This window comes from Metopolophium dirhodum, chromosome 4, assembly GCF_019925205.1.
Source record: "Metopolophium dirhodum isolate CAU chromosome 4, ASM1992520v1, whole genome shotgun sequence".
Lineage (NCBI taxonomy): Eukaryota > Metazoa > Arthropoda > Insecta > Hemiptera > Aphididae > Metopolophium > Metopolophium dirhodum.
The window spans coordinates 31,549,102-31,569,073 of record NC_083563.1 but is presented as its reverse complement, the minus strand read 5'-3'; the positions used below and the strand labels follow the sequence as shown (position 1 = coordinate 31,569,073).

The 19,972-nt window shown below is 28.2% G+C and overlaps 1 protein-coding gene across 2 annotated transcripts; it reads right to left on the bottom strand.

Annotated features, from left to right (window-relative positions):
• Window positions 1-9,439: 9,439 nt before the first annotated feature.
• On the bottom strand, window positions 9,440-19,358 carry LOC132943920 (enolase). 2 transcript variants are annotated; one of them, XM_061013085.1, is made up of 9 exons: window positions 19,200-19,358; window positions 14,799-14,907; window positions 14,550-14,729; window positions 13,450-13,604; window positions 13,174-13,298; window positions 12,103-12,340; window positions 11,812-12,004; window positions 10,427-10,660; window positions 9,440-9,911 (listed from the first exon to the last, which is right to left on the bottom strand). In XM_061013085.1, the coding sequence occupies exons 2-9, from the start codon at window positions 14,859-14,861 to the stop codon at window positions 9,780-9,782; spliced, it is 1,320 nt and encodes a 439-aa protein (XP_060869068.1). In that variant the 5' UTR covers window positions 14,862-14,907; window positions 19,200-19,358; the 3' UTR covers window positions 9,440-9,779. The 2 variants fall into 2 exon arrangements, with proteins under 2 accessions (XP_060869068.1, XP_060869066.1); XM_061013083.1 differs by lacking the exon at window positions 19,200-19,358 and adding an exon at window positions 15,306-15,324.
• Window positions 19,359-19,972: the final 614 nt, after the last annotated feature.

Genomic DNA, 19,972 nt, shown 5'->3' with positions numbered 1-19,972 from the left:
ATAGCCAATATAGGTAATATATATTTTAATCGTAAAAATCTAAATTTTTGTTAGGTTATTAAACAAAATACTTACAAAACTCTTTTATTTGTAAATGTTTTTATAAAATTCACTGTATCTACACTACGGTATAGCATATACGAATACTTACTAAGTACAGTGTCAGTTCGGCCCACCCGGCTTCCTAGCGATCGCCGGGGCCCTTAGATATTTGTATATATTGGGGAAAGGCAAATGGGAAAAAAAAAATGTAAGTTTACTCGTGATTCTCACGAATTTTTTAATGTAATATAATATGACAGTTAGCTATACCTATATACTCAAATATTAATAATATTATGACCCACAACCTCCCTTTTAAGTAAAAAAAATTTTAAATAGGTAGCTATTTTGTAAAGTTGTTAATTTATAATATGCAGTGGCGCAAATAGGTGGGAGGCTTGGGGGGCTTGGCCCACTCAAAATATAATAATATATAATATATACTATAATTTTAAAAACAATTTTTGGGGGCTTGAGCCCTCAACATTTTTACTATTTGTGGCACTGATAATATGGAGAAATCAGCTGAAGAAAATGGATGAAAGCAACTTATATTTTTAAAATTACAGCATATTGCATAATATTGTTAAATTGTATGGTTCCCAGTGTTCTCACACTTCAATAACTAATACTAATCCAATAGGAAATAAAGAAAAGTAGGTACTCGTTGAAATTGTATTTAATATTTTTTTTTATACAAGTCAGTTATATATACTCCTGGTGGTATGATCTTTGTAACCAAATTAGAGCTGAAATTAAAAATGCATGAGTTATTCTCTACAGCAACACGTTAATTTTGTTACAAAAATCATGGTCCTATAAAATTGACTTATGCAGTTAATGGTGGACATATTGAACAATATTATAAAAACAAACAAAAATATTACAAAATGGGTACAATTTCAACGATTAGTGTGTTCTTTATTACCTATTGGATTAGCATTAATACTTATAAAAGTGTGGAAAATGGAAATCATACAATTTTACAATATTATGCTGAATTTTTGAAAATACAAGTTGCTGCCTCTCATTCATTCAAAATTCAACCGATTTTCCGAAGTCACTCTTTTCGGAAATTAGTTTTCAATAAAATCTGATCTAAGAAACCGACTAACGGATAAAATATGCAATGCTACATACTTGATTAAAAGTTACATATTTTACACCGAGTAAATAATTATATAAATTAATTGGCATCAAGTGTACAACAAAAATCACAGTGAATTAAAAAATGTATTTTTTATTTGTATAGGTAATACAGTACCTATATAATATACAATATACGTCATATAACATTTTCTATAATTTAATGGCACGCAGGAAAATAATCAGCTAATTTTTGGCACGTAACGTTAGATACATTTGCCAACACTGGTCTATAATAAGTAATAACTAATGTGTAGGTATAGCCCACGACGTATATAATCATATATATAATATTATATGTAATATTATTTACATCGTGTCTAGGACAAAATATGGGTCGTTTAGGTACGAGTACCTAGGTACCTACATTTGGACGCGACTACGCGAGCACTTCAATTCTTCTACTTTTGCATATAACTATGACAATAATATTATAACAAATAACAATATACATAATATATATTAGAATAATTATAAAACATTATATAACATTATAGTTTATAAGCATACATTTTATTCAAATACATATGCATAAATTAAAAATTCAATAATTAGGTAGTATCTATACAGAAACCTTTTTGACTATCCCTCTTAAAAATGACAAAATTCCACTTTGTTCATAATTTGTACTTAACTATTTTTTAAATCCTCTTATCAACATGAATATATCGTTTAATTTTTTAGGGGGACTATTTCCTGTTTCTAATTGACTATAATAAAACTCTCTACTTGCTTGTACTTATTGAAGACACGTTTTAAAAGACCACAAACTTGGATGATTAACCCTCTTCTCCATGTTTAGTCTTCTATTGGCACCTTCGGCGAGATTGTTGGTTCTATTTTTCCCATTCAAAACTCTATCATACATGCTCCAAATATTAGGTGGCAATAAAGATAATCAACGACATCTTCCATTTCTATTAATTCGTCCAACGTAATTATCTTCAAACCAATCTAGTAAGCTAGGGTTGTAATTCGTCTGGTAAGTATTCCAATAACGATTCAATTGCCAAATTCTAACCTAACCCAACGTCGAATAATTCCTAATATCGTGATAAAACTATAATGTTACATATTATATATATATTTATATTATTTTCGTAGATATATGTAAAAGGCGAAAGAATTGAATTAATATAATTTTGTCCTCGCGTCCAAACGACCGCATCCATTTGTCCCCGTTTGTGATGTTATCGTCTACTTACTATTGTGATTTGTAATCTAATAATAAGTGTTGCAGATCATAGATGATACCAATATTAAGATAAGTATAAGTAATATTAGGTAGGTATTATTATTTCGTTTGGTGCCGTTATTTGACAGTTGTATTAACTTTAAAAGTTGAAAACATAGATAATAGGTATTAGGTAAACAATTCGTAGGTAACTGCAGTGAAACAATGAAAACGCATAAAATATACCTACCTAGCTAATATTATATAGGTATTATGTTTGTATTAGGTCCTACATGCGTATATAGGTTTTCAAATATGCAATCCGATGGCCAAAAACAAAACAAAAATTGTATACAACAATGATTAATCCACCATACACATAATAATTAGGTAGGTACAGGGCTGGCGTTATAAGATTTTTATGAGGAGGAGAGAGGGGGTGAGATCAAGTATTCGCCGACTGAAATTTAATTTATGCCAACTGTAAAAATGCCGACCTGTAATTTCTTAAAACAAACGTTTTGACAGCTCTCTGTTATTAAGAAAATTCCGACTGATAGTTACGAAAAATTCAAAGGGGGGGGGGGGGGGGTGACGACCCACCATACCCCCATTGCCACCGGCCCTGGGTAGGTATTAAGTATTATTTATTAATAATAATATCACGAATATCGTACTATTGTCGCAGCCCTCGTTTCGCAACTCCAAGCTCGTAGAGTACTTACCTACTGCGCTCAAAGTCTCAAAATTTCTTTTGATAAATACCGTTTCAATAAATAGGTTTATAAGTCAATTAATTAATTTAAAAAAATAATAAAATCACATACAATAAACATAATTAATAATTAACTTAAAAAATATATTTTTATATTGATATTATAATAATATAGGTAATAAAGATAGTAATGTATAATACAATCAATAATTAATAAAAGATAATCAAAATCCCTGTCGGTCACACAGTCACACAGGTAAAAATAATTTCACTCACCCAAACGGACTTAATTTTTTGATCAAAATTATTAGACTAATTGACTAATGTGGATCATTATTATTATTATTATTATCATTACCATCGCCGTTACGGGTTCGTCCATTGGGTCGGATTAAAATAAAACTATTTATAAAATCGTATACGGGACAATAATACTCGTGATGCTGGTGCCGCATAATATTGCTGGATGTGACGAAAGATAAAAACTTAAATCGTTGCACGTGCCTACATACATAATCTATACTCATAAAGAGTAAATAGAAATATATATATATATAAATGTATATTATATAATACATGTGCACATTTTGTAGTGTGTTGTGTGTATATACAACCTATAATATGCATATATTATGCACGTATGGTATGTAGGATTAAGGAGATAAAGAGAATAGGGGCACAAATACAGACTAAAAAAGGAAATATTCGTCCGGAATAAACCACCGAGAACTAACCACCGAGAACCGACAGGATGATTCACCAAGTATGCTCACCAATTTTATTTTTTCAATAATAGAGTGGTTCAGAATATTATTTTTGGTCTTTATTTATTTTTATCTTTTGAAATATATGCATATAAAGACCTATTTTAAATTCCTAAGATTTTTTACACTAGGTTAGGTTAGGTTAGGTTACTTACGGAGTGTCCTGTGGATATAAAAACTAGGTATTGTTTTTTTAAATGAGATTCCCTTTTCAACCGAAATTTATATCGTCACTGAACACTTCATAGGATTTAAGTAGTACAGAAAACTTCAATAATTTGAAAATGCGGTCCTCACGGTACCTATTTAAAAAAATGTTAAAAATCAGAATTTAAATTAATTCATTATAAAAAAAATGGGTGAAAATATGCTTAGCAATTCACCCAGTATAAATGTTATTATAAAATGTCACATAGGACATAATATAGCCTTATAGATGAGTGGTGGTGAGTGGTAACACATGGACGAGCGATTTTAATTAAATTTACGTGTGCGAGAACAATACGATTATTCAGATTATTATTGTGTAATAATATTATGATAGAACGGTAAACTGTGTAAACCGGTTAATCGTTTATTGTGCACTACAAATACCAAAATACTAATTAATTATATATTAATATATATGTTACGGACAAAGTAGGAAATTTGGCATTGTGCACAATGCCCGTTTTTTGAGGGCAAAGTTGGAATAAGTTACCATTGCCCGGGCATTGTATACAATGCCCATTTAGGTTTGGGCACTGTAGGTTAAATATTGAATAAATTAAAAATCAAATAAAACATTTACTGCATTTTTTAATAATATTATAAAAAAAACTTGAAATAGACGCTTCAAATATTATTTTTATTTAAAAGTGAATTGACATGAACTAGATTAATATTATTTACCTATGATTAAATTATAGTTATTTTAATAGTTTTAATTTAATTAATTATTACTAAAAACTAAAAAGTAATCTTAGGCACTTAAGATAGCATTAGGTATATTACTTTATTTACACAAATATTATGGCACTGAGTGACAAGGTCGACCAATTTTTTTTTGCATTTACACCGATTGTTATTACATATTATTTACATTATAAATTATAATACTATAGTCTATAATAGTACAGTAGTAAGGACTACGCGCATAGGCACAATTTGGACAGTTGATTTATAAAATTTATAAAATCAATACAGACCGCATAATTTTTTTATTAGGTGGATTTAAGAATGAATATATTTAAAAACTTAGGGGGGCTTAAATAAAACTAAGAAGGGCCCCCCAGACCCCCCCCCCCAAATTGCGCCTATGACTACGCGACGTCATGACAATTTAAATATAATAATATAATCATTCGATTTCAAATAGGTAGGGGTTTTATGATTATCTAATGAAATATTATTTAGATTATACTGTTTGCAATATTATTATTGTGTTCGCGGCGTTCGCGCAATATATTATATGATCACTTTGTCGTTGAAATTACGGATCGGTTTGTATTATCGGCAGCCGTCATCGCGTATATTGCGTACAATTAGATAGGTACCTATCTCGTAAGTCGTAGACCGTAGTGGTATCAAACGAATAGAATAGTTTTGTCTTTTATATAGTGTTATTGTTACGTATAAATACCATTCGACATAAATGTGTGCAGTAATTAATTCACTTTGCCCACTTGATCCGGGCGGGGGGTACACTTTGCCCGGGTAATCCCGTATAATGCCCGGCCAATGTATGAAATAGTTGAGTATTAAATTGGTCATTCTTACATTGCCCAAAATGTTCGGGCATTGTGCACATTGTTATACAATGCCCGATTTCCTACTTTGCCCGTAACATATATAATATTATATAGGTACCTATATATTATATTCCATATTGTATGGCCATCGGTCTGCGGGGCAAGGGCCAAGGTGTTGAATTTTCATCGGCATGTTTAAAAAGAAAAAGCAAATTTCAATTTACTAATATCATTTTTTATTTTTTACCAGCAAAAAGAAATGGTTTTTCAACTTACACTGATATTGTTTCTATTGAGACAAATCGTTTCGAACAAAATTAAATTAAATTTCCTACAAAACGTATTATTTTATTGAAGATTCTATGAGTTTTATTAACTTTCGCGAGATTTATACGATTTATTCTTCTAAACATTTCAAACTATTTACCTATATGCATTTCTATCAGAATTTCTAGACACAAATATAATGTGGATCTAAAAAGGTAAGTATAAAGTTTAAGAATCTTCCACTCAATCCCGATTGAAAATATAATTCTCTTCGTTACAGGTGTTTCGCTAGGTACGGTATCAAACAAATAATAATTTTATAAGGAATCGAACAATAGGTATCTTGAAACTAAAATATTAAAATGTTGCATATTTTAAAATAATATAATGTAATAGTTTTAACCACTTTGTTATTACTTAATACATAGGAAAAATATACAGTAAACCAGGGCCAATACTTTAAAAAAATATACACTTATTTTTAAATAATACTAAATATTTCATGTACCTACCTATCATAATTCATATTATTATTTTGAATTAAAATTGTAATTTTTCTGGTCATTAGGGAAGGATTCTAAAGGTATTTTGGCATTTAACTAAATATTACACTGATAACCATTATTGGCCATATTTGTATTCTCCATATAGCTGAGTTATAACTAAAGTTGTCAATCTTTTAGATTCTGAGTGGAGCAAAATAAATTCATTGATTTTACAATGTGTTTTTTTATTTTTCTGTGTACACCACAGTGGCGAACAAAGGGGATGGACCTCGGGTCCAGACCTCCCCCCCCCCTCTTGGCTTATGTCTCAGTTTATTTTTATTTTTAAAAGTTTCCCTGAAATGTTCATCGAAACTTATTGATTAGATTGATTATTACATGTGAGATTAATATAACTGTACCATAATTTAATTGGCATAATAATAATAATAATTAATTGACATACTATACTATACTATACTTTACTATACTTGACATATTAATTTTCAATAAAATTTGAACATTTTTAACTACAAAATAATTATAAAATTTAAAATTTGATAAATTTTGTCAAAATTCGAACTATAAATGATTAGGTATAAAAAAAAATTGTGCCTATGTATTTTTAATATTTTTTAACTGCTGTTGTAACAATATATCAGGAACCTTGCATTAAATTTTCTCGCTTTTTTACCCAACAAATACAATTTAATTTATATTTATAGAAAAAAAACTAAAAAAATTGAAAACTGACAATATCCATAAACAGCCTAGAGTCAAAATATTTTCAAAATTGTATGGTTTATAGAAAATATAGACATTCAGTAAAATTTTCATGTATCTACAGTTATTCGTTTTTGAATAACAACAAAATAGCAAAATCGCTATAAGAGAAATCACGAGTGAATATCCAATATTTTAAAAATGTGAACTTCAAACACTCATAAAAATGTAATTTTATTTGCTTGTGGACATTCTTTTTTTGATAAAGGTAGACAAACTTATGGATAATGTTGTATTACATTTTCAAATCTTAGATTTAAAAAAAAAATTTTTATGAATTCTCAATTCAAAAAAATTTGCTAATTTTCGTGATTTTTCCGTATTTTGTCAATATTTGAACTTTAAATGCGTATAAAAAAACCTAACCAAGGATTTTTAATATTTTTTTAATGTCATTGTAATAATATAGTAGGAGCCTTGTTTTTAATTTCTAAGCTTTTTTACCCAACAAATAAAATTTTATTGACATTCATAGAAAATAGACTAATAAAATTGGAAACTGAAAATGTTCCTAAACAGTTCAAAACAAATCAAAATATTAGTGTATAGAAAATGTGAATACAAACAAGCAGTCAAAATTTCATGTATATACGTTCATTGGTTTTAGAGTTACAACAAAAACCAAATTCTATTTTGTCGAAAACCGATATTGCGTAATATTTTTTCCTTAATTTTTTTGTTGTTTTTCCCAGCACTTTTGAAAACTATTGAGAATTTTAAAATTTTCCTTCCAAATGTACCAACTAAATTCACTTTCCCATCGAACGAGATACTCTTGGAGAAAATCGAAGCAATTGTACTAGCCCAAATCATAATGACACATAAAAAAAAAAAAACATCATTGTAAAATCAATACATTCATCGCTTCGCTTAGAATCTAAAATGTAAATAATTTAATTGTTTTTTTTTTTTTTATTGGCCTTAAACCCGGTAAATTGTGTTTATTAAGAAATAAAATGTATATATATACTCAGGAAAAGAACAGAAAAAAAGTAATTGAATACATTTTTTTGGACCCCCCCCCCCCTTGAATAAGTCCTGATTACTCCACTGATATACGATAAGTAGTCGAAATAATGCTTTGATTTTCAACTTCAGTATATCTTGTTCGATGGGGAAATGAATCTAATTGGTGCGTTGAGGATGTTAAAACTTCCAGAACTTTTCAAAACAATTGAAAAACAAAAAAAAAAATTAAGGAAAAACTGGAAATTTTACGCAAAATTGGTTTTTGACAAAATCGATTTTGGTTTTAGGTGGTTACTCTTAAACAAAGGACCTAAAGATACATACAATTTTCACTGAATGTTTATATTAGCATTTTCTATACACCATAAAACACTTTCAACATATTTTGACTTGCTTTGAACTGTTTACGGACATTATCAGGTTCCAATTTTTTTTAAATTTTTTCTTTAAATGGCAATACAATTTTATTCGTTTGGTAAAAATGATTGGAATGTAATAGAAAGCACATAATATACTTTTAAAATAGCAGTTGAAAAATATTAAAAATACGTAATCACAATTTTTCTTATAAGCATTTAAAGTTCGAATTATGACAAAATGTATCAAATTTAAAATTGAATTTGTAGTTAAAAAATTAAAAAAATATTTTAAATTTTATAACTAAGGATTGAACATTTAAAACAAGGTTCCACGTAAGTTAGGTTATGATATAGTTTATATATTGCATAAATGACTTTATTCACAATACTATCGTCAAATATTATACTTAGTAATATACTATAATAATATCATATGCTGACTGACAGTCTTCGCTCAGAATCGTTTTTCGTATACAATGATACTATATCATTGAATTCAAATTTAACACCATTCATTACAGTGACCCACTAATTGTAAACTACTGCACAGCAGGACACCCACTTGGCCAATTTTTTTTTTTTTGAAGCTAACTTAAACTAACCTAGACTTCCACTCCAAAACTACATGTACAGCAGCATTTAATGTGTCAGCGATGTGATGTGTGATTGTGTGGGATTCATGTATTTCCTAATTATTCTTAGAATGTAATAAAATAAAAATATTTTTAAATAAATTCCCTATATAAGATGATTAATGATGGGTACTGTCAATTTCATAAAAATGTATCAACTTAGTTAAGTGCCCGATAAAATAAGTTATTTTGAAATAACAATTATATAAAAATTAAAAATAAAGTTAAATCATTGTTATCATTTACACTTACTGTACCTCGACCACTCACAAATTGACTATTATTTATACAATTTCAAATTGATTTTATGAATTTAAATCAAATAAAATGAAAACTTAGTTACAATATACAGATTAAATTTAAAACACAAGTATGACTGATCAAGTAGAATATATATTTTAATTTTTAAAAAATTTTACTTTTACAAAAACATTTGCAGCTTAAACAGCTTTTACATAACTATACATTAACACACAACAAATTGCTACAAAAACATAAACAATCGAATAATATAATTCAGGATGTTGTTTAATAATAATTATTCTTGTACGTATTTTTTCTATGCTAAAGTATATACCGATTTTGAATTAATAACTAAACAGCTATTTTTGTTTTCACAGAATATAAATAATGAGGTATTTATTAGTATGTGATTCCTCCTTGCTCAGATTTTTTTTTAAATATGCTTCTTAGGTATTCATTAGAAGGAATAGTTAATTTCCAGCTTGTGGGTTACGGAAATTCTTTCCTGCGTACTTGGCACAGCTGCCCAATTCTTCTTCGATACGAAGTATTTGGTTGTACTTGGCAAGACGTTCAGAACGGCAAGGAGCTCCAGTCTTAATCTAAAATTATTATTATTATTATTATTAGTTTTGAATAGAGATAGGATTTTGATGACTCTTGCATTCTTTCCCTTAGATTCTATAAATTGCTATCTTAGCTAAATATTTGTTTCATGCTCAATTGATGCAGAAGCTGAGTAGGAGTGCTACGTTTATGTCACACCACCACGTCTTAATTTATTTTATTTATATTTTACTTTTTAATTTATTTTTAATATCATAATTATTTTTACTGTAAATTAAACTTGAAATTTCAGCAATTAATATTCTAAATTTCTCTGATACCCATTATCACACCCATAACTCTAATTATAATAATTGTTTTTAAATAAAAATTGTTTTCACTTAATTTTTTGGTAATTTTTAAGATTATTTAGAGCAATTTAGCATTTTTGTGTTGTTTAGGTCATCAACATCCTATTTCTAGTAAGCAATATAAACATAAAAGATACCATACAGACGGATTATAACAATATTGTGTTTATACCTTTAGTGGTTATTATTTAAAAACTTACTTGTCCAGTACTCAATCCAACAACTAAATCAGCAATGAATGTATCTTCAGTTTCGCCTGAACGATGAGATACCATGGTACCCCAACCATTCTTCTTAGCTAACAAATGTGCATCAATGGATTCAGTAACAGTACCAATTTGGTTGACTTTAAGCAACAAGCAGTTGCAAGCTTTCTTTTCTACTGCTTCGGCGATACGTGTTGGATTGGTTACAGTTAAATCATCCCCAACAATCTATAATATCCACAAATTAAGGTAGTATAATTCATATTGTAAGATAATAAATACATATTATAAAACCTAATTATCTATACTTTATCACACAAAAGTTACTACTTAGCACAAGTAAAATGAGCTACAGACACTGCTCCTGTTGATCCTCTCCTTGAACTCTAGAGTAACAAGTTACTCCATATGTTTCGATCATTACTGACATAACACAATTAAGAGGACACTACAAACGCATTGGTTGTTTCTGTCTTACAAATGTATAACATGCCAAATTTACGCTCAGAAGATCACATCGTTATTTTAAAAATTAGAGTGAATCGACCTATTTTTAAAGTAAGAACATGATCTGAGTTTGATTGTGTTTTTATGATTGTTCAATTTTTTTAGTGGAAAAATAAAAATGTTCATAACTCACTTAAAAATTGAATTGTTGCACAAAAAACCCATTACCAAATATGGATAATATTCTTACCATTAAGTTTTATATTAGGTAGATTCATTCTAATTTTTAAACTAACGAAACTAAATGTGAACTGCTGAGTGTAAATTTGCCATGTTACTTACTTGTAAGCCAGAGACAACAAATGTGTGTGTAGTGTCCTCATAAGGATGGTTGATTTCATATTAGACGCCATACTGTAATGGAAGTACTAGGTGAGGTGCGGTATGGAAGATACACTAAACTAACCAGTTTTTGTCAAGATAATTTACCGTACTTTTGTAAGACAGAGAATAGATTATATTTTTAGACTACAAAAACTACTTTTTGAGGATCTGATTTATAAACAAAATATTATGGGACAATAATTTCTACTAAAAACAATTTTTGGGGGTTGCTGGAAATGTATTTTAGGTATATTAATTTTTAAATTAGTTGTAAAATATTACAACTTAATTATGTTCAAAACTCAGTTAAAAATTAAAATATATATAAAGTAAAACACCTTCAATGAACATCAGGAAAATTTCATTAACAATAAGTTAAATAATAGAATAATGTACTCTTATATTAAAACTAACAAGGCTTAATGAAAACGGCTGACTGTAATTTTACAATGTGAAGTACTTATTTAATATAGTGACAACACATGCCGTTAAAAACATTCCCTAAGTTCTTATTTTTTTTAAGTATAAATAATTTATTAAATGAATACCTGGATGTCAGTAGATGCAGTAAGTGTAGTCCATGCTTCCCAATGATCTTGATCAAATGGATCTTCAATTGAAACCATTGGGAACTCCTTAATGAATTCTTTGTACAAGTCTGTTAAAGCTTCAGTTGAGATGATTTGGCTTTTGTCTTTGCTGTCAGACTTATTTTTGAAATCCAAATCGTACTTTCCATCACTGAAATAATTATTATCACAGTTATTCAAGTAATAAAAATCATAAAATATATAACTAACAATGTAATAACAAAAATTAAATCAAGTGAAATTCCTTACACAAAGAATTCAGAAGCTGCAACATCCATTCCGATTTCAACTTTTCCTTTGTATCCAGCCTTTTCAATAGCGGTTTCAATCAAACGCAAACCTTCTTTATTTTCAAGAATATTGGGAGCAAAACCACCTTCATCACCGACAGCTGTAGCATCCAATCCAAATTTAGCCTTGATAACATTTTTTAGGGTGTGGTATACTTCAGATCCAATTTTCATAGCCTCGGTAAAAGAAGATGCACCTATTTATAAAAAATTGTTTAAAAAAAAGTTAAATACAGAACATGAGGGATGAGTATTTTTCTTACTGCGTACACTTTATTTTAGAAGTATTAAAATTTTGAAAAAAAAAAAATTCACAGCATTCAAAAAATGGAGCTCAGTTTAATTAGTGTTTTTAGATGATTTTAAGCCGGTTGTAAGGCGAACCAGTATCTCATTTACACGCACGAAGTAAATATATGCCCCTCAGAAACAGTTGGTAAGTACAGAAAATTTAAATTAGTGATTATAAATTTTTTTTTTCCTATTTTTTAGTGTAAGATTTATGGCGGACAACCTTCCACGTCTATTATTTTATTTCCTATGTACAATATAAAATATACATGGGGTGATTATTTACTCCGTACAACAGATTAAACAAGTTATTCATAAGTTAATCATAACAATATAAAATAACTTTGTAATCGTATTTTAAAATGTCTTTTTTATGTTTATAGGATTTATTTTTCTAAGATAGTGAATAAATATCTGTTTAAAGTCAAATTTAACATCACTTTTTGTACTAGGGATTTATGTATTTCTTTAAATCTTGGGGAATATTAAATTACCATTAATGTGTAAAGACTGTGTAGTAACAAACATTATCTACATTACTCATCAGATAGATAGTAAATACATGTATTCATATGCCATTTCAGTAATAGAACAGAATATAAAATTGACAAAATGTAGGTATGTTGTTCCATTTTAAAAATAAAAATGTCTGAATTTATAAACAAGTTTAGTTTTGTAAGACTAATTGAAAAAAATTATATTTGTATTTATATTAGTACTATGAATATAAAATCATTACCAGTAGGCAAAATCATGAATTCTTGCATAGCCAACTTATTTCCTGCATGAGAACCACCATTGATAACATTGAAAGCTGGAACGGGCAAAATAATTTCTTTGTTTCCTGCCAAGTCAGCGATGTGCCTATTTCATAATAATTAATTAGTTATTATTATTTATAATTTATTTATAAACACCAGTTGGCAATTTTACGATTACATTTGAAATTTAATATATTAAAATGTAGTATCAATTATGACTAATTTTTAATACAATTGTATGTTTATTTATTTACTTGTAAAGAGGAACTCCTTTCTTGAAAGCGCCAGCCTTAGCTACAGCTAATGAAACTCCTAAAATAGCATTGGCACCAAGCTTAGCTTTGTTTGGAGTTCCATCCAATTTTAACATAATATCATCAATAGCTCTTTGTTCAGTTACGATGAGTCCCTATAACAAACATAATTGATAATAAAACATGTTATTATACCTAAAATCTTAATGGTAACCGTTTATTTATTTTAGTTTCTGAGAGGAGTGATGATGATGAATGTATTATACTATGTTCAAGTTAAGAAACATAGTCGGCGACAGACTGCGCAGGCGCGTGGGGCGATACTACAAGGCAAGTATACAAATAATTGACTGGGTGAGGGTGACAAACAGTTGTTAGGCTAACTGTGGCTTGAAAAAAATTGCTCACGGCCAACGTCTCACTTAAACAGAGTATAGTTTTACAACAATGTATTTTTAAAAAAATGCTCCTATCTTAAACTACACGGGAGGTTTTTGTTAACAAATTGGCTAGTTTGTACTTGGATTATCAAAAGTAAATTTCAAAGTATTTTTAAAAGTAATAATGAGGAAAAACAATATTACAAAAAAAAAATACGAGAATATTAACATAAAAACAGATTTCAATAAAATTGATTTTGATTTTCATTGTAAATCAAAAACAAATATCTGTATGCTTAAAATGTTCATGAAATATTTATAATAACATTTCCTACTCATTTTGAGCTATTTATAGACATTTTAAATTTTTAGACTTCCGAATGATAACATTATTGTTTGTAATTAGAAGAGAGCTTCAATATTAATAATATGTATTGTTATTTGTTACTATAAAATCACATAAACAAAAGGCAATATTTGTAATAATATACAAACAGAAAGTACTACCTATCTACAAATAAAATAATATATCAAATGTACTTTATCTTGATTTTATCTACACATGATTTATGTTATTTCTTAATTATCCTTTCAATTAAAATTATCGCATTTCAAATAAAATTTTAACCAATAATAAGTATAAATGAAAACTATTAATTCAGGTACTATGAAGATGACATTATAATATATTAGTTAAATAATTAAATAATTTTTAATTACCGCTTTAATAAGAGCCGGTGCAATGATGTTGTTTATGTTGTTAACAGCAGTATTTACTCCTTTTCCAAGATAATTACACTTGTCATTATCACGAAGTTCTAATGCTTCATAGATGCCAGTACTAGCACCAGATGGTACTGCTGCACGGAAAACTGGTCCATTGTCGATGGTTAAGTCAACCTATTTATTAAAAAAATCATAAAATATATTGAATTTGGTAATATAACTGTAAAAAAAATAAATACTTACTTCAACAGTGGGGTTACCCCTGGAGTCGAAAATCGAACGAGCTACAATCTTTGAAATAGGCATGTTTTTGTTACAAGGAAACCGGTTGAAATTTGAAGTCTGCAAGTGTCTAAGTACAATAATAAAATGAATGGTTAATAACAGATAAACAATTGTAAGATATTTTTGGCTGATAATCAAATATATATTTATATGGCAATGTCAGAATGAGGTTACGGTCAAATTGCTCTTCAATGATATAAATACAATATTAATTATTGATACAAAAAGTTATGGAAGTGAATAATATAATTTTAGTTTCAATTCAATGGATTTAAAATTGAGTCATAAAGGCATAAAGTAATAATAATTTAAATTGGTTAGGTACTTATATTTTTTTTAAGATACAATGCACAGCTTTAAAGATTAAATTAAAATGTATTAGATAGATAAAATATAATACATTTAAATAGGTAACCAAAGAAAATAAATAAAGGATTATCATTTAGGAAAAGGAAACATACAAACCTAGAAATTATTAATTTTAAATCAGGATACTGTTTGAGGTTCAACAGATATTTACAAAAAGGTACCATCATAAATAAATTTTGAATTCTGAGGACAAAATAATGTAATTATCAAAATACATTTATATTTTTAATTTTATACGGATAAAAACACAAACACAATTTAAGTCTAATAATATAGGTACACAGGTAATAATTTATGCCAGAATTGTAGATAATACTGTAATAGGTACATTTTATTTTGTAAATATATTGCATATTTGAGAATAATTTAGCACTCAATATTTAGGTATTAAGTGCTTTTAAATCTTATTTTTAGGTTTAAATAAAATATGCTCAAATTAAAATTAAGTTTTAAAAAGCAATGTATTTCCTGGGGAGATTACAGGAGATAATGTAATAAGTCTAAAGGTAACATTAACCTGAAAGGCAAAGTTCAAATACATAGATTTTAATTATCATGATAGTTAATCTGAACATTTAATAGTTTGGTACCTACTCATCTAGACATTTAATAATCCGACTTTAGTACTACTGATATGTAAGTACCTATAATCTGAATAGTGTATACTGAGTATTATCATAATTCATTAGTCCTTACTAGTAAATAATAATGTAGCATAAGGTTATGTAATGTAAAAAAATATTCATTAACATTATGCTCAGTATTATATACAATCAACACCATACAAAATTAATTGCAACTATAAAAAATTTTTTCTATTTTTTTTTAATAACTAATTAAGTAAATGTTCTATTAATATAAGAATAAAACAGTAATGAGTATAATATTATGTTGTATTCTATCTTGAAATAAAGCATCTAATATACTAATAAAGTTTCTAAAAGGTTCTAAAAATATAAATCTTTCTAGTTCGGATAAATAGATTGGATATTATTATGTCATAATTTAGATTACAGAAATTTTACCTTGGTTTGTAAATGACAAATTATTATTATTATATATCTATAACCCCCTATAACTTAATATTAATAGTTATCAATTATAAATTTATTATTAATATTAATTTAAAGTAAATTGATTGATTGAAATATTATAGTAATCCATATAAAATAATTAAACATCATAGTTAAAACAAGAGTGATTTTATTTTATCGAAATACCTATATTCTATTATTCTATATGCTCATTGTCCGTGTAATATTATAGAAATAGTGGATTACTGCAAATACGTATAGTGTATCTGATAATAATTTGTTGTTTTGTCGAAAAGAGAGATATTTTCTTCAAGTTTTTTATAATTACCGATACCAATTAGAAAAAACTATAAAACGTTCCCTACTTGATTACCACGTCAATTAATTTTATTTCTTTATAAAATTAATATTTATAAATAGTAATATAATATTTTAATAGGTATTATACAGGTCTATACTTAGTAGGCAGTGTTGTAAAGTATTTGAATAAAAGTATTCAAATACTTTTTTTACTATTGAATACTTTTTATTCTTAATTTGTTTCTACTTGTAATTATTCTTGTTAAATAAAAATACCATGACGCCGTGGTTTTGCTTTAACCTTAACAATATAATATTATATATTTATCATTTATACCTTACAGATAATTTGGTATCGGTTTTTGTCGATTAAATGTTTTTTTTCTTCAGGAGACAGTTTATTGTCGACGAAGATACATCTATAGCGGGAATCACTATTACTAGTTTATTAGCTTAAGTCAATAACAAAATAAATATGTAAAAAGCTTCTGCTTAATTGCTATTATACTTTATAATTATTTAATTATACAAAAATATTACTGATTATTAGTACCTACCTACCACCTATTTACCAAGAAGAAAATTGTTATCAATAATTATCATTATCATTTATCGATGACAGTATGAGATATCCGTATCTAAATACATATAGCTTTAAATTAATGTATAAGTATATAACTATGTAGAGCAAAGTTCATTGTTGTGTTGCAACTAACATGACTGATCAGAAATTTGATTATTGAACGAATCATGTTTTAAAATGCAATAAACAAATTTTTGATTTTAACAATTAATTATTTCAGAACTAAAATGAACTGTTTTTTTTTTTGTATTTGAAGATTATTTCAAATACTTTACTATTTATAGTATTTGGGTGGTATTTTAATTACTTTATTTTAATAGTATTCGAGTAATTACTTAAATACTTTTAAAAAGTATTTTTACAACACTGTTAGTAGGTAGTTAAAATATAATAATAATAATTTGTGATTGGAATAATGATGATGGGCACTACGCGCCCAATTGGTGTAAATTGTATAACTAAATACATGAAATATTTGTAGTAAAAATGTATGAATGTGGGACAAAAGTGGAACGCAGATTTTAAAAACCCCAGGATAATCCCCTTAATTTATTTGGAACGTCTGATCAAACTATCCTTACAGAGGTCTCCTAGCAATCACTATAATATTTAAAAAAAATATTCAATTGAAATGTAGATCCAAACTTGTTTAAAAATTATATTATCTGAATTACTAATATAAAATTATATTACCCATTCAGATAATACCTTGCAATTAAGTAAGTTTAATTTACATATTTTTTTTGGTAATTAGTTATTACTAATTACTAATCAACAAGTAAAAATGTCAACTATTTAAATACATAAGTATTTGGCGATTAATGAAGATCAAAAATATAAGCTCTACAAATCATTCAAGGTTGAGTCAATTAACCTTGAATCACCTTGTTTTTCTATCCGCAAATATACCATTTAATGAAATAAACAGATAAAAATATAAAATTAGACAAATTAATATAACAATATAAGCTTTATAGTTCCAATATAATGTACAAATACAATATAATAAATATACAGGGCTATAAATGGGACCAAAAATAGCTACTCAAAACAAAAAGAACTACCTATTGTAATAATATAACTATATTATGATAAATTGATAAACAATAAGTTTCTGAAATAAGCTCTAAAATAATACATAATATAATATAAATAATAGTATGGCATAGAAATAGACATATCTCTTAGTTTCATACAGGTACTTATCATTACAAACAATAGACACTTCAACATAGTTGATTACTTAATGACAAATCAATTTAATCAACACTAATGGACATACCACAGTAATCTCTATTAATACTTGTATATACCTACAAAATAAGTGTTGTCTGTACAACAAGGGATATTTTTACCATCGTTATTATCTAGAGACCATAGTCCAGGATTTATAGGGATGATGGCGAATCCCAGATATTTAAACACAGAATGCTGTATTTGACAACATTCATGAATAACCTATAGGTAATTAGATTATCTATGAATGCTAAGACGGCATAGACTCAGGTTTGACTAGGTATTGTGGGTGTTTCATTAAAAACAGGTAGGCAGACAGTGTTGGCCTGGCTCATGATCGAGCCCCTAGAAAGCATAATAAATCCAGTTTAGCACGGAAAAAGACAAAATAAAAGCTTTAGACACCAGTGTGTGAATGGCCTCATCAACAGACACGATTTACAATAAATTGCCTTTTCAGATCACTGAAATAAGCGTCGTGGGTGGTGACACAAGCCTAAATGACAACCAAACAATAGCCATGGAGATGTGTCTTAAATTTTTTTTTTCTTTTTGTTTATTAATGAGATTTTAGCTAACAATATTAATAACTATCAATTGTAACACACATTTGTAACTATTTCTAATCAACGTTAAAATCTGTTCACAAATTATCATTAGGTCCAGATAGATGACAAAATATGTCAGTAAAACTTTAAAAAAAATAAATATTTTGGATAGATAGGTACTAGTAAGTACTAAGTAGTAACGATAATACGATATACTTATCAAACAGTTCGGAGTGACAATAATAAAATAGTATGGGTTGTTTTAATAATGAAATTGTTCGGTACTTACATGCAATGAACAGCAGTGCGCCGATGAAGTGTCGTCGGACGGAAATGGGATGGCGGATGAGGAACGTCGACGGATATCGATCGGCGTATCGTAACAACTACGGTCGTTGGTCGCCGGGAAATGGGAATGGGAAATTATGAAAGGAGAAAAGGACGTCGTGAAATCGTGATACGGTGACCGGGCGGCGGGCGACAGCCTGCATCAGCTGATCTACCGTCACCGCTACCTCATGACGTACGCGGGCCGGAGTTGACCTTTGGGGAGCGTGAAGGTCGAACGCTTGAACGCCAGCGTATAGTCTTCGGTCGCCGACAGTGTTGCCTGCGGCTCGCCGAACCGTCAAAATTCCTGGTAACCATGGTTGCGGAGGATGTTCTGTACAGCTACAACTGCAACCGTGGTGACTGGTGATGAATAATTGATCTAGGGCCGGCCCACGCATAGAAAAATTAATAATATACCAAAACGGGAACGTAACCAACGCTCCGGAGGGTAGAGAGGGTCGTTGCTTACCGACTGCCGATCGCCGCTGTCGGCTGTCGCATAATCATATAATCTTTGGCTGTACTTTCGCGACCGCAACCGCTTATTAAATTTTATATCATATTCTATACTCACAGATATAAATAGTAACTTTATATATCTATGACTATACCTACCAAAAATATTGAGTATATTATAGTATATTATAATTTATATTATATAGTATTCGTATTCAATTGGTATCGTTCAATTGTAAATTGTCATTATTATTTATTTATTAAGATTTGACA